This window comes from Pelodiscus sinensis, chromosome 1, assembly GCF_052426305.1.
Source record: "Pelodiscus sinensis isolate ZL-2025 chromosome 1, ASM5242630v1, whole genome shotgun sequence".
In the NCBI taxonomy this organism is placed as follows: domain Eukaryota; kingdom Metazoa; phylum Chordata; order Testudines; family Trionychidae; genus Pelodiscus; species Pelodiscus sinensis.
The window spans coordinates 18,774,436-18,794,606 of record NC_143052.1 but is presented as its reverse complement, the minus strand read 5'-3'; the positions used below and the strand labels follow the sequence as shown (position 1 = coordinate 18,794,606).

At 45.1% G+C, this 20,171-nt stretch overlaps 1 protein-coding gene across 4 annotated transcripts in view; it reads left to right on the top strand.

Moving 5' to 3' along the window:
• SEMA3A (semaphorin 3A) overlaps nucleotides 1-20,171 on the top strand; it is a 435,303-nt gene that overhangs the window by 262,922 nt on the left and 152,210 nt on the right. For all 4 annotated transcript variants that reach the window (XM_006117134.5, XM_006117137.5, XM_089778433.1 and 1 more), the window contains one exon: nucleotides 18,546-18,703. In XM_006117134.5, coding sequence (XP_006117196.2) covers nucleotides 18,546-18,703 — 158 coding nt within the window. The remainder of the gene's footprint in view (nucleotides 1-18,545; nucleotides 18,704-20,171) is intronic.

Sequence of the window (20,171 nt, the reverse complement as noted above, 5' to 3'; positions counted from 1 at the left end):
TCTATCAGTCTCTTGAGTATTCTAGGATGCATTTCATCAGGCCCTAGTGACTTACAGACATCTAACCTTTCTAAGTGATTTTTAAATAGTAGTAACCAGTTATGAATAAGACTATATTTGAGGAATGTGGAGTAATTGTGAAGCATCTCACATCCCAGAACCTCATTCTGATCTGACTGAAATAATCCTGTTGACTTCTGTTACTCTTGATTTTCATAAGTGTAACTGAGACTAGAGTGTGGTCCCATCACATGGATAGTTTGGCATTATATTTACACAGGGGAGGTCTTCAATTGAAAAAGCAACCCTTTTTATATATTGCAATCAAAGTGCATTAACAGAGCTGTGTGGGAAAGTTTTCATGTCACCTGCCCAGACTTTTTTTTTTTTTTTACTCCAACTGCTGCTCTCAGTCTCTCATTAAAATTAATTCAAATCCTCCCCTGTGGATTAGAGGAAACAGCGGCTATCAAGAGACTGGAGAAGATGCAAATCTCAGCTAAGCTTTAATTATCCTTTATTCTAATTTGAAAGAACACTTTCTCAAAGTGCTGGGTTTATGATCAGAGAGCCGGGTGGATCCTATTGAATAAAATTTTGACTTAGGGGAAAAACTGTTGATAACTAAATCTTGAATTGGAAGTATTAGGTCAGTGATTTGCACCTTCATAAGAAAATCTAGACAAAATCCATCTAAGTAGCTCTTATACACACAATAATGGTTTACCTACAAGTAGAATAACTGGTGGCTACTTTCATTTTTGTGAATCATAGAACACTTAAGGGTGTTGGACAATGGACATAAGTATTTCATGCGTAATTCTCTGGCATGAAAATATTGTCTTCATTGAAGTAAGACAGCCGCAATGAGGTAAATATATTTTCCATTAAAATACTTAAGCTGTAACAAATTTAAAGTGGTTTTATTTTTTTAGCTCTGAGTATATAATTGAGGTTCAACTAAGGATTTCAAATCCTTACCCTCATTCTGTATATTAATTAGCCCACCATGCATTAGATATTTATGATTCCCTTTGCATTTTTATATTGCTAGCCCCATAACCAAACTCTATTTAATATTATGAAAAAGGGACTTATTACAATTGGGGAATAATATTTGCCTTTTAAGATACTGAGGTTTAAAGCATTTTAACTAATCCACTTTCGATTCATACCTTTAGTTAGTTTTGATTTATTTTCCTGATTGTTCTTGGTGCAGAGAAGCCCCAAGTTCTACATTCAAATGTGACATTGGAATTTAGAAACTTAAGTCCTATTTTGAGAATAGACTTGGGTACTTAGGAGCCAAAGGCTCACTGAAAGCCAGCGGTACTTTGGATCCTGAACTTGAAAATCACATTTGAAAATAGGACTTAGATCTTATCTATACCAGGATACTCAGGAAAATTAATTCAAATTAACTAAAGGCATGAATTTAAAGTGGATTAGATTAAATGAATTAAATCATTCAGTATTAAAGTAGCCTTAATTCAGTTTATTTTATTGATACAACAGAGAGTAATTATTCTTCTCTTGCTCCAAATGAAGTAAGTCCTTCATTACCATGCTAAATCCTGTCAGTAAAATGGGAGAACCAAGACTCTGCCCTCTCTCCACACCTTCCTTTCTGTTGTTTCTCCATCCACTTGCTCATATAGAGGGAATAACTAGAGAACAGGACTGTCCGCCATTCCAGACCTGGACAGAAGATCGGGGCTGGCCCTATTCCTCCTATCTCCCCTGTGTGGTTGAGCCACAATATAACATTAGCAATACAACATTAAGCTGTTTGTCTGGTGTGTGTAAACACATTCAGTACATATAAGTTCTAAACATGACTATGGAGACTCCCTGGCTACGTTTATTAAATCAGTTTGCAAATGCTAATGTTAGATATTGAGCCTGTGTATGCCCCAGTTGCATGACATTTAATGAGATAGAAATAACACTGTTTATAGATAATGTGATCTCCCATGGGGACGCTAACTACACTTTCACTTCTTGATAACTTGTACCTTTTTCCCTTGCTGAAAACTGACTTTCACAGCAATGTCTCTTATGGGGCTTGAACAATAATGAAGTTCCTTTACAAGATGTGATAAAATACTTTCCCTGGTGAGTTGGATTAAGAGAATTTTTGGTGGAGATTTCCAGAATAAGGCAAGAGATTATTTGTTTTGGGGGGTTCTTTTAAATAACTGTTAATTTCTTAATGAACTCCTGATATTTTCAATGAGAAAATCATTTGTATTGCCAAAATCTGGAAATAATAAGGCCAGCACTAAATTTTCAGTTGACGTATATAAGAAGAGACAAGCCATTTATCTCTGATAGGTTCACAGGTTCTACTACCAATTCAACACATTTATAGCCTTGAATAAGCTAATGGAAAAAGGGTAAATTTCTCTGCTGTGCTAACAAACAGTTAGCACATTGGAATGGAAGCTCTGTCAGACAGCTGGTTATAGCTCACTGAGTCTCTGGCCATTTCTGTCATCTCCGGTCATGGTGAGATTTAGAGCACATTTAGGGCTATAGCAATGATCTTTAAAAACAGAATAACAGAGCACAGTGCAGTATGGCCATGCATCTTCCATATGCGTTCCTGCCCCTCTGATCCCCTTCGTATCCTCTATATATGGCTGGGATGTGACATTCGGAGGCCCTAAACTATCTAAAATATAAGAGATGGCATATCATGAATTTTCACATAAAGGACTATGACTATATAGACATAAGGCTTTGTCTTCTAATAGGAAAACAAGAGAAGATATATAATTTTTATACAATGAATAAGGAAAATTATCCTTCTTTTCATATGAAAAAATGTTTGATTAATTTAGTTAGGGAAATACAATGTTTATCTAGATGATATATCCATTTATATATCCAGATGATGTTTTTCCAATGTTTATTCTGATTTAATTTTCACTACAAAATAATCAGTTGTTAGAATTTGTCTTTTGCCTTACTATAAAAACACAATGAAGGTTCCTGAAACTGATGGAGGGAAGCCAAAACAAACTTATGCTCCTCAAGATCCATTTGACCCATGCCCTTAAGGTGATCATCTGCAAACTCAGTCATGTGAAGCCTGAATAGTGCATGAAGCAGAAAGTGGCATGTGTACTAAAATACACAATTGTACATATGTACAGATTAAAAGAAAAAGGAACACACTTAAAAATGAAGAAAAACAGGAGAGAAGGCACTCTATGACTGGGCATGTTGGACCCTAAATACAAGATGGCAGCCTTTGGGCTATTATCCACCAATGGGGATGCTATACATACCTATGTTGCTAGGACAAGTCTCAGACGAGTATGAACTTGGCAGGATTGCTTCATGGCACTGCCCTCTACAACTTCACATTTTCTGTTATGTAGGTACTTTCAGAATTTTACCAGTAGCATATAGCCAACAAAATGCTGCCTTAGGAGGCTGATAGCAGAATTAATCATAGAAATATTAATTTTACCAGTGCAAGTATTGTTTTTTTCTCAGCCCTAGCCTTCCTCCTGTCAGTTATGAACAATTAGTGAATGGCAAGAGTAGGGTAAGCATATTTGTGTATATTTTTGTCATATTTAAACAAAAATGTACACATTTAAAGAGAATATTCTTTTCTCCATATCTCCTTTATTTATTAACTGATTTTGATCATATTTGAAATTGAGTCATTTTTTTCCTTTTTTAGATGTCTTATATTGTGAGACTCTAAAATGTAGCTTAGTTTGTCTTAATCTGGCACTACCTCTATACCAGTAAGAAAGAGAGGTGGCCTAGCAATTAGCTGTACAGGCTTAATGTCAGGTGAGAACTCCTCCAGGATGAAGGAATTCTCGTCTGACTAGGTATGGCTAAGTCCTTCTTGGCCTCTTTGTGCCACTGGTGCAATGCAAAGAGGGAGAGGTCAGATAGTAGGAAAGAATCTGACTCCAAATATCTGTTGTAGAGAATTTGTTCAAAGAAAAAATCCTACGTAGTTTGACTATTATTCCTTTGGGGCCACTAAAGAATCCTTAATCTTTACTTCACTACCAGCCCTCTAACTCTGTATGTATAGTGTATATGTTCTAATTTTCCTAAATGCCTTTAATCATCAAAAATACAGAATATAAAGAATTTCCATCATCTCAATTTCCATAGCAGGACTCAAAGATACACAAAGCTTATATTAAAATATACCCCAAGCCTAATGGGAAATAATCAAAATACATGAAATACATCTTTAAAGGCATCACTTTCTGGTTCAAAGGTTAATAATGTTCATGTTGTTATGAGGTAATGATTGCCTAATAGCGATAATCTGGATTCACTTCAGGGACCACAAGGATACATAATAAAAGAAAACAGGTTGGTTTTAAACATTTAAATGTTTTATGTCTTTAAAATATCATGTGACTCTTTCAATTATTAGGACAGAGAACACTTTAAGAACTGCTATACAACTGGATTTTAGTGGGTCAAACTCTACTCTTAGTTGTATATAAATTCTACAGTATATTGAAGTCTACAGTATATTGAGGGTATGTCAACATAGCAACATTATTTCGAAATAACTTAGACCGCATCCACACAGCAGGCAATTATTTTGAAATAATGCTGAAATACTGTCAAGCTGGAGGATTTCTTACTCCCAACTTCTGTAACCCTCATTGTATGAAGAGTAAGGGAAGTCAGAGAAGTGCTCTATTTTGAAATAAGTGCTGTGTAGATGATCCTAATTTCAAAATAAACTATTCTGAAATAAGATATGCAATTGATGTAGCTCAATTTGCGTAGCTTATTTTGAGTTAAGCCCTGCTGTGCAGATGCACCCTGAGTTATTCCATGCTCATACCAACGTAAGAAACCAAACATTGGATGAGCTTTCCTAAAGACAGTATATGTTTTCAGTCAATGTATATTTGTGGCTTTGAAATCTGTTTTGCTAAAATCTGGTAGGTGTTTCATTTAAGACAGGGATCCTTTTTTTTTGCTCGAGGGCCACTTCAAAAAATTTTGAAGTAGCCACAGGCTACCCTGGGAGGGGCATGGCCTAAACAGGAAGGGGCAGGGCCTAAATGGGAAGGGTGTGGGGGAGCTCCTTTGCCCCCCCCTTCCCACTAGGCACCCATGTTCTGGAAGAGGCTTGTCACGCTCCCCCAACCCCAGGCCAATCAGGGCCTGGGAGCGGGGGGAGCTGTATGAAGCTTCCTTCGCTCTCCCCGCATCCGCCCTGCAAGCAGCGTGTGATGCTTCAAAGCGCCACATGCTCCTCACAGGGTAGGAGGAGGTCAGTTAGGGCCTGGGAGCAGGGGAGCACCCGAAGCCTTCTCCACTCTGCCCCCGCCCTGCTTCTGCTCTCTCCCACGGCTTCTAAACGCTATGAGCTGCTCGCACGGCGGGAGCAGAGCAGAGAAGACTTTGTGTGCTCCCACGCCCCAAGCCTTAATTGGCCTGGGGGCGGGGGAACAGCAGGGCCTCCACGGATCAGATCCACCCACTTGGCGGGCCGGATCCATCCCGCGGCGCCCCTTTTGCCCACCCCGATTTAAGAGATTTGCCTTAAAACACAAATCCTAGGAAAGTCCTATATAGTGTAGTTGGAGGTCCACTTTTAATTAATAAACATTTTAATTAAAATATTATGCCTTTACTTTTTATCTTTCAAATCCAAAAGGTATGTATCAGTGCAAAGCTAAGCAAATGTTGTTTGGGATTTTTTCCAGTGGACGTCAATGGAATTTGGTGATTGGCAATGTTATAATAAGGTAATAGAAAAGTATGAAAGCTAGAATTTATTGAACATCTGTGAAAGAGATGATGGTCCAATTGTATTTAGATTACTGATAAGGTAATCCCCCCAATGATTTGTTACACTCAAATTGCAATAACAGAATTGCCATCAACAAGGTGCACTTATATACTTGTCTAACTCATAATGTAGAAAAAAAGCAAAAGTTTCCCAGTTTTAGAATGACAAAAATGGATGTGGCTTGGATAACACTGTTAAAGATTAAATTCTTGTGTAAATTTGGCTCTTGTTATATCTGCAATAAAAAATGATCACTTGGTGATAGTCCCAGTTAGAATCATCCCCGTGTAACCATTTACCCATAGAAGTTACGTTTTCTCTTTTGTTTTTTCTGCTGATTTTATCTTGAAAATGACGAGCAATTGTTAATGTGCAATACACATGTCGTTGTAAGACAAATGCTGTCACAAGCCGCACTAATACCTGAGGGTATGTCTACACTACCCCGCTAGTTCGAACTAGCGGGGTAATGTATGCATACCGCACTTGCTAATGAAGCCCGGGATTTGAATTTCCCGGGCTTCATTAGCATAAGCGGGGAGCCGCCATTTTTAAATCCCCGCTGCTTCGAACCCCGTGCAGCGCGGCTACACGGGGCTCGAACTAGGTAGTTCGGACTAGGGTGCCTATTCCGAACTACCGGTACACCTCATTTCACAAGGAGTAATGGTAGTTCGGAATAGGAACCTAGTCCGAACTACCTGGTTCGAGCCCCGTGTAGCCGCGCTGCACGGGGTTCGAAGCAGCGGGGATTTAAAAATGGCGGCTCCCCGCTTATGCTAATGAAGCTCGGGAAATTCAAATCCCGGGCTTCATTAGCAAGTGCGGTATGCCTACATTACCCCGCTAGTTCGAACTAGCGGGGTAGTGTAGACATACCCTTAATTATTTATATAGCATTCTCATCCAAAAACTAATCAGAGAATTCTTAGACTTTTTAAAATGGACATTGGAATAAGTGGTGCAAAATTAATTACTTAAAGAAAAACTCAATACAGTGTCCTACTCTGAAGAAGCTGTGATATATAGTGACAGTTTGAATTATATCACAACAAAAGGTTTTCCTGGGCTAGTCTGATTATTAATCTGTTTTTTGATTGTGGCATTTCTTATAGGGGATTATTAAACTCCCTCATAATACATTCTTTTCTCTAAAGGCCAGATTCTGCTACCTTTGTTCACATTAGTACTTGTGTTAGAAGGGGTTACTTTCTGTGAGTAAGGGTGGCAGAATCACTCCAAAGGATAGTATTAATCTAGGCAGTCAAGTACAATTAACACTGGAATTGTAGATCTGCTTTTCAGAACAAAATAGAGGACACTGACCACATTTGGACCTAGGTTGAGTTGCAGCTTGCTGCCAACTATAGGGGCGGAGAGTCTTGTCTGTTTTTCACTTGTTTTAGACCAAGGAATTATGTCACTGAAGCCTTCTACTAGGTGCAGTTTACCTCCTCTAGCAGCTAAACTATGTGGCTTGGTGCATTATGAGGGGCTCTGCCAACCTCTACTTCTTTTCTCACCCACTTGTTTATTGATAGGGTGTGGAGACTCCATAGAATTTGCTCTGTTCCCTGAAAAAATTCAGGGAGGGGAGAGTTGATATCTTTTTTCCCCATGTGCAGCCACGTTTAAGCAAATGGTCAGACATACAGTGATGTCTAACTTGGAGCTATTTCCAAAATTACATATATTAAAATAAGGCACAAGAAGTATATGCAGTAGTTAGAGCAAAATACATAATCTGCACAAGATAAGTGAGTGCTTTTTGACTAACAGAAGCCTAGTGATACAAGAAAGAAATGTTCTAGCAAGATGTTGTGGGAAGCATCATTAACATTTCAGAAAAGTCCCCTTATGATGGCTATAATACTTGTTGAATCATCTTTTATCTATCCTTAGGAGATACACAATGAGACACTGTAACTTGAGACAAAGCAATGGAGGTGGGGGAATTTCTGAAAGCAGCAACCCACTCATTTGATTAGCAAGCAAATTCTGACACACAGTTCTGAATTTATAATGCATCTGTATAGTCACCAGTAATGGGCTTGGGCCAGCTCCAGATCCCATTGCAGCCAAGGGGAGTTTTTCCAACACCTTCTATACAAATTGGAGAGGGCTCTGGATTGTAAACAGTTGAAAACACAGGAAGACACTTTACTGTAAACTAAGAGAATGTTGGTCTAAATCTGCATTTTTTTTGCTCAAACTCCCACTAACTATGAGAAGAGTTTGCCTGAATCAGGAGTGAGTAAATACTGATTCCAAGAGCCTGAGTCTCTTCTGTTACACTTACTTCTCTGCAAACTCCACCAAGGCCAGTAGAGTTAAACTGGCATAAAATTAACATAAAAGAGTAGATTATCAAGCCTTGTGTATGGACCGCAGTGTATGACTCACTGCAATTCATATTAGCTACCTCTGTGATTGTCTAATTCATTCTCAAAGGAAAGAAAGTGTAGTAAACACAAGTCAGGACTTGCATTCCTTGTACATGCAAAACTGCTGTTAACTTCATGAGGAAGGATATGGGTTCTGGGGCTTCCTTTCCTGCCCTTCTCCAACCCCCATGTCTCCTGCTGGGCTGGGGCTTCCTTCCTATTGCCCTCTTAATGCTTCCCTCTGTCCCCACAAGTTACTGGGATTTGAGAGCTTCCTGGGACCAGAATGGAGCTGCAGAGGCTGGGGTCTCCTCTCTGCTGTCAGTCCAAAAGCAGGGAGCCCACAGCCAGCTCTTGCTGGTCTTGAGCACATGGGGGAGGGGACAGGAAGACACCCTGCAGCAGCCATGGCCATTTAAGCACACATGAATGCATAGGGCACACATGGTACCTTACACAGACACATATTTCACTTATGCCTAGAGTAGGGTTACCAGGTAGTCTTACAAAAATACTGGACACACTTCATGGGGGTGGGGACTGGCTGAGAGGGGAGCAGGGCTGGCCGGGAAGAAGGGGGGGCAGGAAGCAGAGCTGGCCAAGGGAGTTCAGGGGGGAAGGGGTGGCCGACGGGAAGCAGAGCTGGTCGGTGAGGGGAGGGGATCAGGCAGAGTGAGGCTGGACAGGGGAGATCGGGGGGGGAGGAGGGGGTGACCAGCGGGAGTGGGGCTGGCCGGGGGAGCTCAGTAGGAGGAGGGGAGAGCTGACCACCAGAAGCAGCACTGGCGGGGGGGTGCAGCGGGGCTTGCTGGGGAACATCAGGAGGAGGAACCGGCCGGCAGGAGGTAGAGCTGGCGGCGGGGGCAGGGGTTGGGTATAGCAGGGCTGGCTGGGGGAGATCGGGAGAGGAGGGGAGAACTGTTCGCCGGAAGCAGGGCTGGCTGCAGGTGCAGCGGGGCTGGCTGGGGAAGATCAGGAGAAGTGGAAGAGAACCAACCAACCGGCCAGGAGGGGGTTGGGGGAGGAGCGTATCAGCCGGTGGGAAGCAGGACTGACTTGGGCAGTGCAGATCCCAGGGCGCTTCCACAAAGTATGAAAAAATATGAAAACAAATAATGAATGAGGGCCTTGCATTTTAGACATCAGTATTAATTACTCTGAGTTTGTAAAGATGTTCCTCATGTTGCCCCTGCCATTGTAATCAAACCTCTGTTGTAAGTATGGGTTTATTTTAATATTGACCAAAAGTACGTAATGAATACGAATAGCTGACAATGAGAAGAACTGATCAACATCATTGCTCTTCCAGGAATGGGTCTTTTCATTGCTACATCTCTTCTGTGACTACTGTCTGAATACTAACAAGAGTGTTGGGTGAAAAGACCTTGGAAACTAATTAATTTGTGGAGGTAGAATAGTTAATTTATATTGATTGTGCAAGTGCCATTGTGTAGAACATCATAGGAGGTAGTGAATGTTTACATTCTTTGCCAGAATAATAAATGCAAAGTCTGAAAAAACAAGTAATGTGACTTTGGAGAATATGTAGCCTCTCTGTCTCTGGCTTAACACCACCCTACTTGAGAGCTGTAGTGAGGGAGAAACCGATCAACATTTGAACTTTGTTTCATGTCCTCAGACTCATTTGTCTCAGCCCCAGTTCCTAGTGAATAGAAGGCTGTTTCTGATTTCATATCAAGTTTTTCAATATTACAGCTCCAATATTGCGAGTTCTGATTTACAGTGGCATACATATGATTAGAATCAAGCAATAGAAACCTGATCCAATGCCAACTAAAGTCAATGGGATATTTTGATGGGTATTGAATTGGACCCTCGGGATGAAATCCTAGCTTTATTGAAGTCAGTTGGAGCATTGCCATTGATTTCGCTGGAGGCAAGAATTTCAATGTAGGTGGTTTCACATTTAACACCTTTATCTTTTCTGCAAAGAAGCCAACTACAGAATGGGAAGAAAGAATGAACTATCTCTGCATACCCTTTCAGGTCAAAATACACCCACATTTGTTGGGCAGTGTTAAAGAAAATGTAATTGCTCTTGAGTATGCTGTATCTCAGTTCCTTAATGAGAACTTCTGATAACAGTGCTATAACTTGAAACCATCAGTAGACATTATATTAGAAAATAAAGTAATTCATAAAGCAGAAACAGTAGATGTGAAATAATTAGAACTAAGTGGCAGCACATCATTTCAGTTCCCTACCAAGCAGAGGTGGTGGATGATGGAGTCTTATTTCATTTATGCTGGTTTCACATTTGTGTAACTCAATGGAATTCAGTGGAGTTACACACCTGATTCCACCAGAGTAACTGCAGGTAAGTCTACAAATCAGCTTTATTTCAGAATAACATTAGTTATTCTGAAATAACAAAGAGCACGACTACACTACAAGCCTTTATTTCAAAAGAATGTCGACCTAGAGGACTTCTTACTACAACTCATGGTAACTCTCATTTTACGAGGAGTAAAGGAAGTCAAAGGAAGAGTGTTCTTCCTTCAACTTCCTGCTGTGTAGACAGTGCCAAAAACTGAATTAAGCTATTTTGACTTCCGCTACACAGTTGACGTAGGTAAACTTGCGTTGCTTACTATGACGTTAGCCCTGCTGAATAGACGTACCCGGAGAGCAGAATCACACCCTTGGGAATTTTAACAGAAAAAGTTAGAGCGGGAAAAAGCATAAAGGCTTTTGACAGTTATATTATGTGAAGAATTATCACATAAAAATAACATCAATGCATTTCTAACTGGAAAGTCCTAAGAGTGTCAGTCATTAGTATCACTCACCATTCAGCAAAGAGAATCAACATCTGAATCAGTCATTACAATGTAAAGGAAAATTAGCAAAGTTTCAAACAAAGTGCAGATAAATTAAATGGAGTGCAATGTAATTGAATTGTAAAACTTGACAGGAATCCAGAATTATTTCTTCATGGGAAGATTTGGTCTCTTCTTGTTACACAAGAGATGAGAGAAGATAAATCTTAGGTAGAATGATTTTTAAAAGTGTAATATCTTATTAAATATTTTATATATCATCTTGCCTCCGAAAGGAACCTAGAGGGCAGTAAAAAGTGTGGTGCACAACCTGAGTTCCTTACTAATTTTTGGCTCAGTCCCTGTACATGAAAGCTCCTCTTCATACCAATGAGTTTACATAAATAAGACTAGGAAATATTGAGCAAAATCTAAGGAAGACTTCAAGGTTTGTCTCAGTGCATACTGTTTTACAACGTCTTAATTTTGTTTTTAATCCTCCTTGGATATGCATGTATACTACTTCTTTCCACTGCACAGAAATTAGACAGAGATCTATTTTCAAATGTACAAAAATGGATGCTGCTGCAACCCTGCCAAGCTATAAAAACTAGTGTTACACCAAACCAAAACCATACATCTCAAGTGATCTGTGGTTTACATCAATACATTCATTGGTTTCCTAGACCACAGACTAAAGGGAAACACCTTATTTTCATAAAACAATTATGCCTTTGATTTGGTGAGCACTCTAATAGATACAGGGTCATATGACAACTGGTCCTCTGTCATATCAACCAGCATAGTCTGCTAATGCATTCCACATGCCATCTAGGCAGGGTAGGACTCAAAGAAGATTACTGTACCATGAGGCAGAGGCTGGATATTGCAGCCTCATTGAAAGTCATCCTGGGTAGCATGTTCTGAAGACACCAAACAGATTACCTATCTGGAGGCATGGATGTCAACATACTCTCCAGGCCCATTCTCTACTGTCATCTTGAGCTATGAGCCAGCATAAATCCTCTGGATTCAGTGGAACTCTTCATATACTTAAAATTAAGTGTGTGTTTCAATACTTTATAGAATCAGGGCTTTAAAAATTAGATTGTAATTCTGTCCAACTCTTATGGAAGATGTCCCCCATTTTTCTGGATGCCCCAGCTAATATAAGCACAGTCCAAAGCAAGAACTGGCTCATATTACTACAGATATATTCTGTGTGAATTGCTAGTCTAGCCATGTCTTGAAAGTACCAAGTAAATGTTTTGGATCCCAAATATGTATAGAAAGAGAGAAAGACAGAGAGATGAAGGAAAGGTGTCTATAAAGCCTAATATAAATGCAGTCTTAGTGTTTTAATATACATTATTTTTACAACAATTTTCATGGAAGTGGACCTGTCCGTGTTTATATCTCAGAATAGCTGAGGTGGTTCTGTGAAAGCTTGGACTGAAGAAAGAACTCACTCTTGGTTAAACTAAACAACTGTGGGGAAGTGAGAAAGAATTAGAAAATGAAACTGGCTACAAACATAGAAGCTACGTCTACACTGGCATGAATTTCCGGAAATGCTTAAAACGGAATACTATTCTGTTTTCAGCTTTTCCGGAAAAGGAGCGTCTACATTGGCCGCGGAGTTTCCGTGATAACGATGCGCTTTTCCGGAAAAGCGCGTCTACATTGGCGGCGTACTTTTCCGGAAAAGCAAAAGCCCAGAACCATTTTGAAGAGGGCAAAGGCCACCAGACCTTTCCGGGGGCGGGGCCGGAGCTCCATCCAGACGCGTGGTTAAAGGGGTCTCGCCGGGCAGCCGTTGGTCTTGTGCTCCCGTGCCTTGTGACCTCTGCCAGAGACTGGCACCCTTCACAGGGTCGGTGGTTGCCCTGAGAGTTTTGGGGACACCACCCTTTGGCCCCCAACTGCTTTTCCCAGCGTCTTCTTTTGTCTGCCCTGCTCTATCTGCCATGGAGCCGTGGGTGGCCATGTACCTGCTCGGGCCCCTGTTGGACCTGTACAGGTGCCTGGAGCTCGTGCTGCAGGCTGGTGCCCTGGCGTTCATATACCAGGAGGCAGAGATCGCCTTGGACTCCCTCACCAGGGAGGTCCTGGCAACCGCCTGGCATCAGCACCCGACCATAGACCGGCCCATCTGGACTTTGGAGACGAGCACCGACTGGTGGGACCGTGTGGTCCTTGGACAATGGGACGACCACCAGTGAATCCGGAATTTTCGGATGAGGAAGCGGACCTTCATGACGCTGTGCACCTGGCTCACCCCCGTGCTGCAGAGAACCGCCACCCGGCTACGGGCACCCATCCCCGTGAACAAGAGGGTTGCCATCGCGCTGTGGAAGCTGGCCACACCGGACAGCTACCGCTCGGTGGCACACCAGTTCGGGGTGGGAAGATCCACCGTTGGAGTGATTGTCATCCAGGTAAGTCCCAGGGGGAGTGGGATGGGGGGAGGGCTCCACTCCAGGTCCAGGGACAGCCAAGACTCCAGGCTGGGTTGCCCAGGGGTTTCAGCCGTCCCTTCCTTGCACAGGCCTGCTGGTGGGGGGGGGGGGGGGGCGTGGGGCGAGGGGGGCCCTGGGGTGTGTGTGTGTGTGTGTGTGAGGACAAAGGGAATCAAGGGGGGGACCCAAGGGAGCGCACACTCACCCCTGGCTGTATGTAATGTGTTCCCTTGTGTTTCTCTGCACCCTTCTGCAGGTTGTCCACACCATCAATGACGTCCTGCTCCCGAGAATCATCCGCCTGCGCGACGTCGATGAGACCATGGCCGGCTTCGCTGCCCTCGGGTTCCCCAACTGCGGGGGAGCCCTGGACGCCACCCACATCGCCATCCGGGCCCCGGAGCATCAAGCAGCCCACTTTATGAACAGAAAGGGGTACTGCTCCATAGTCCTGCAGGCCCTCGTGGATCACCGGGGCCGCTTCCTGGACATCTACGGCGGCTGGTCCGGCCGGGCACACGACGCCCGCATCCTCCGGAATTCTGGACTGTTTCAGAGGTTGGAGGCGGGCACCTACTTCCCCCGGCGGGACTTGACTGTCGGGGATGTGCCAATGCCCATCTGCATCGTCGGGGACGCGGCCTACCCCCTGATGCCCTGGCTCATGCGGCCCTACACGGGGCAGCCGGACCAGAACCGGGCCCGGTTCAACGACCACCTCAACCGGGCCCAAAACCCAGTGGAGCTGGTGTTTGGACGCCTAAAAGCCCGCTTCCGTTGTTTGCTCACCCGTCTCGACATGGGTGGACAGAATGCAACAGAGGAGCTGGCCGCGTGCTGCGTGCTCCACAATATTGTGGAGCGCAGTGGGGAGGCCTTCCTCCCTGCATGGGTGGCAGCTGAGGCACAGACCTTGGACCAGCCCGACACAGCTGCCATCCGCCAGGCGCGCCAGGAGGCGGTGCGCATTAGAGAGGCCCTGGTGGACATGTTTGCCCAAGCCCCGTAGCAGGGTCGCTTGGGTCACCCCAGACTACTCCGTCCCAGCTCCTACCCTTCCCCACCTCCTCCCCTTACCTCCCCCCCCCCCGAATAGTAAAGCGTCGGGTCACAGCACATCGGCCGTCATCGAGTCTGTTCGTCGGGTGCGTTGGGCGTAGTTAGGGTTTTTCTTTTAAGTTAGGCTAGGGTTTAGGCCACCATCGCCTGTCCTGAAGAACAGCCAACAGGATTTGGGACTTGTGCGGAAGGCTCACGTCAGTGCCATCTTTGATGGATCTCCTGGCTCTTCCTCTCCTGAGGCCCGGAAAGACCAAAGGATTGAGGTGGCCAGCTTTGCTGTCATCGTCCGTCGAGGGATCTCCTGGCTCTTCCTCTCCTGAGGCCCGGAAGGACCAAAGGATTGAGGTGGCCAGCAACACCACAATCATCCTCCCTGTGCCTAGACTATGTTTTAGAATCTGTACTGTGCTGCATCTTTTAACCATTTTTGCTTGTTTGTTGCTATGTAAATATAGTTTGTGGTTTACATCTTTACTGAAAAGTCTCAGTATTTCTTTATGCCCCGCAAACCAATGACCACTGAAAAAGCCCCCCCCCCCCCCCCCCCCCCCGGTGATAGAGTCATGAATTTGTTGTCCACAGTTTGTAACCCTGTTAAATTGAAGTGGCTAATTGGCATCTCACATAATTTCTTTACAGTTACTAGAGGAACACAATAACCACACAAGATTCAAGTGAAAACAGAACTTTTTATTTACAAAGGAGGGGGGGGACCTTTAACTGGGAGACGGAGGGGGGGCAGTTACTGGGATGGGTGGCCCCTGCGAGCGCCCCTCTGGGGGCGGACCTGCCCACGCTGGGCAGACCGCGTCGGGGCAGCCTGCATGGTGAGGTGGCCACGAGTAGGAGCACGAGTAGGAGCACGGTCAGGGTCAGGACCAGGAGCACGGTCAGGGTCAGGGTCAGGGTCAGGAGCAGGAGCACGGTCAGGGTCAGGAGCAGGAGCAGGAGCAGGAGCTGGAGCAGGGGCAGGGAGAGGAGCAGGAGCTGGGAGAGGAGCAGGAGCTGGGAGAGGAGCAGGGATAGGAGGGGGCATGGGCTGTGCTCCGGGAGGGATGGCGGGGGCATGCGGTCCGGCCATGCCGTAGTGGATGGCATGTATTAAATGTGCCGTCAGGGTGCCCATTGTGGCGCGCATCTCGCGGCATTCCTCCAGGAACGCAGCCCATCCCTCCTGCCGCTACTCCTGGTCCCCCTGCACATGCTCCGCAATAGAGGTCTGGATCCCCTCCACCACGGTGATGTGACGCCGAAGCAGCTGGTCCCGGTGTCGGAGCCTGGGCCTCCGGGCTTGGGCAGCTGGGGGTGCCGCTGCTTCTGGAGTCGTGGGTCTGGTGCTGGGTCCCGCTGCAGGGAAGAGAAGAAAGGACGGGTCAGTCAGGCAGGCCGTCCACTGTCCCCACACCTCATGCCCTCCACCCCGGAACCCAGGTGACTGCACAGTTGTGGCTTGGGCCCACTCGGTTCCCCTCCTGCTCCCGTGTTGTATGTTGGCAAGGAGGACCGCCCCTGGAGTAGGGTCCTCCCTCAAGTATTGTAAGCACCGGTCTGTATCCTGGCCCCGTGCAGGGCGGGAGGGTGCTTGTGCTGCGTTCACCTGTGGAACTCCCTGCCGGTGGACACTGTGAAAAGCTTAGGGCTAATCAGTGGTGTTTGACAGGGAGCGAGATGCATCCCCACGGCAGTGCCTGGGAGCACACCTGTCAGTGGCGGTCTGGGCTCTCAGATCCCCTCGCGTGGGATATCTCCTGGACAGAACCAGAAGGGTGACTGGGTGGGGGGATGTCCCATCCTTGCAGCAAAACTCAGGGGCCCTTCTCCCTCCCACTATCCCTCCCGCAAGCCTGGTAGCCCAGGGACAGGTGTGGCCACAGTGGGGACTTCCCTCGGGGAACCTGCCAAGGCAGTGGGAGCAGGTGAGGGGCTCGGTGGGGGTCCACGGTCACAGGACTGTGACGTTGCGCTTATCCCAGGAGCAGCTGGCTGTGCCTCACAGCCAGGCATGGGACAGTGTGCCGTTCCCTGTGCTGCACCCCTTGGTGGAGCTGCAGGCTCTGGGCTGAGTCCCTGGGGCCCTGGCCGGTTCCAGCCGGCATCCACCCTTCCCCCTGGTCCCGCCGAATGTGTGCGAGGAGCACGGTCCCAGGCATGTCCTGCAGCTGCCTGCCACGGCCACCTGCCGCTCGGTCACCAGGCTGCACGTGGTTGCACGTGCTGCTAACTGCCTCATGCTACGCAGCGTGCAGCTCACGTGGCCTGAGTGACATGCTCTCCCCCTCCCCCCTCCGGGCACCTGGCTCTCCCTCCCCCCCGCCCTCCGCCCCCCGCCCTTTGGGAGTGTAACCTGCAAAGACTCACCAGTGGGTTCCTCCCCGGCCACAGAGGAGCTGCTGGAGGGGGCCTGCTGGGTGGCAACACTGGCCTCCTCTCCTGACGTGCCGCCACTGTCGTCTCCCTCCTCCGGCTCAGTGGGATGGTTGATGTGGGGGTGCTGGCAGGTGTCTACAGGGACAGCTGGGGCTTGCGGGGCTGGCTTGCCCAGAAAAGACTGCAGCCTCTTGAAATAGGGGCAGGCATCGGGTCCTGCTCCCCTCCCCTCCGTGGCCCGCATGTACCCCAGCCGCAGCTTCTTCACCTTCGAGCACACCTGCTCGCAGTTGCTGCTGGGATGGCCTTGCTGGGCCAGGTTCTGTACCAGACGGGTGTACAGCTCTGCGTTCCGGCGACGGGACTGCAGGTCATGGAGACCCTCCTCCTCCTCCCACAAGTCCAGGAGGGTCTCCAGCTCCCTAGCGGTCCAGGATGGGGCCCTGCGTTTGCGTCCCCTGGGGGCTTCCTCCCCTGCCCCGGGTGACGGTGGCTGACGACCACCTGGAGCTGCCATGCCTGCGCTGAGGTGGCTGGGCAGCACAGTTGCCACGTGGCAGAGCTGGGAAGGGTGGTCTCCGGGGGGCTCCTGCCACGTGCGGCCAGTAGCGTGCGTGCTCTTTAAGCCCTCAGGTTACCCGGAAGTCCGCGGCTTCTACGGTGTCTCCCGCCATCCAAACCGCTTTTTTCCATTTCTTCTGCTTTTCCGGAAAAGCTGTCTACACTGGCCCTTTTCCGGAAAAGCTTTTCCGGAAAAAGGACTTTTGCCCGAGCGGGAGCAGCGTAGCGTTTCCGGAAAAGCGGCTGATTTTGTACAGTACAGCGTCGATGCTTTTCCGGAAATTCAAGCGGCCAGTGTAGACAGCTTGCAGCTTATTCCGGAAAAGCGGCTGATTTTTACTCATTCCACGTTCCACGAGGCGTACAGATAGTTCGGAATGGCTTGCTAGTTCGAACTATCTAGCCCGTGTCGTGTGTAGCCGCGCGGCATGGGGTTCGAACAAGCCAGCATTTAAAAATGGCGTCGGCCGGCTTATGCAAATGAAGCCCGGGAAATTCAAATCCCGGGCTTCATTTGCACGTTCGGTATGCATACATTACCCCGCTAGTTCGAACTAGCGGGGTAGTGTAGACATACCCTCAGATGTTATTAGTAATATAAGTAAGGAGCTTGTTTAACATGTGGCTTTTATCTCAACAGCTAGTCACATTTGTAACCTTTCCCCGTATATTTTAATAGCCTATGTAAATGGCTTGTGAATGCCCACAAACTTACAATAAGAGTTAGCCTCCATATTTAATTTACGTCAGTTATCCAGATTCATCCTCAAATATATGCCTGCAACTCTCTTTGAATGTAAAAGTACAAAATTTGGCTCACACCTCATTAGTTCCCTGTGGAAAAATTCCCCATGCCCCACATAAATTCTTAAAATAAGTTTTCAATGGGCTTTAAGTGGTGTCATGGCCTTGTGCAGAATTTCATTCATAGTTCAGCGCTTGTGTAACTGAGCTTAGGCCTTCATTTGCCACAAATTTACAAATATGCTAATCTTTATGCACCTAACTTTTCCCATAAAGTCAATGAAGCTGCATATATCCTCACAGTGAAGTTTTTCCAGGATCAGGACATTAGCCTGTGTTCTTCTTGACCAGTATCAAATTAACAAAAACCCTTAACTTTATCTTGCAGAGATGTTGGAAACCAACAATGTAATCACTTTCAATGGATTAGCCAATAGCTCCAATTACCACACTTTCCTTTTGGATGAGGAACGGAGTAGACTATATGTTGGAGCAAAGGATCACATATTTTCTTTCAACCTGGTTAACATCAAGGAATATCAAAAGGTATCTTCACTCCTACTATCATTGTTTTATTAACAAAACCGGTAGTACTAATCTAGTTATGCAGAGACATAATGTAGTTTATTTCTATTGTCAATGTATACATTAACATTATCATGACATCTTATTACAGTTGATCCCCTAAAAATTGGTTGCAACACAAGGGGGAAAATAATAGGTCAAGTCTGGACATGGTTTAAATGATGATAACAAACAAACTGGTGTGTGTGCTTTGTTCTACTCTCATTTACCAGTGAGGCAGATTAGGGCACACAGATAAACTGTGAGAGTGTCATCGTGTCCCGTGTGGACAGATAGTGCTCAGCAGGGTAGCACAGGGTAGATTCGCACCCCAACATGCCATGAAAAACCTTTTTGTTAGACAAGCTGCAAGCCACCAAGCTAGGAAATATAGAATGTATGATTTTAGCTACTAATTTTAGAGAACATGCAGTACATCTCATTTTATTGTGGTGTAATTATTTGTGTCTATCATGTGTTAGAAGCACAGGCAGAATAGTTAACATTTTAGCATATTTTTACAGGCGTATTATATAATCATTTTATATTATATATTAAAGTATCATGAAAGGTTAATCTCTAGATCCTAAGGTGAACCATAAAACCATGGGATTTTGTATGCTTATATTTGAGCAATCAAGCGTTAAGGCTTTGAAAAATGATGGTGCTAATATCTACACAGTTCCCTTTTTATATGTGTCTTTCTTCTGGTCCATGTCCAGTATATCCACAGTAGCACAGTCCTTTTTTATAATGAGAAAAAGCCGATTGAAATATAGTGCTTGTACACAATAGCAGTAGCACCAGTACATGAATACACTTTGCCTTAAGCCAGCTATTGACCACCAAACAGTCCATATTTTTATGCTTACTGCTCAATAAAATGAAGATGACTGTTACGACAGCTGTCACAAAAAAGGTCATGTTACTATGCACTTTTTTTGAGAGTAAGGCCACTTCAGTGATTGTGAGTGTTGATTTCTTTTCCTTAGCATGGAGTGCTTTAGAGAAGTGCATTTCTTTTTCTCATAAACTGTAATAGATTGAATGCCAGTAAAAGAGTGACAGGTTGGTAAAAGCTCTTTGCCCTTGATGGAGAACATTACTTTTAATAAAAGTTGTAGACTTAAATTAAAAGCTGATGTACAGATCAACTGTGCTTTCGGGTATGCTTCTGCTTGAATCTCAGAACTTGTTTTATCTTTTCATTTATTCTAATGAGCTTTGCCAAACAGTAAGAAAATAAACACAGAGATGAAGGTTTGATTTATTATAGTCATATTTAAAATCCCACAACTTTTATGGTGCATTTTAGCTTCAACTTTTATGAAAGATATATTGCTTCAGTACCAGTGGATTTTTTTCTTGGTATTCCTGACCTTTTGCCCATTTGCCTATTAGCTTCCTAAGATGATAGCAATAAATACCTTGTGTTCTGTATTCTGAAGGA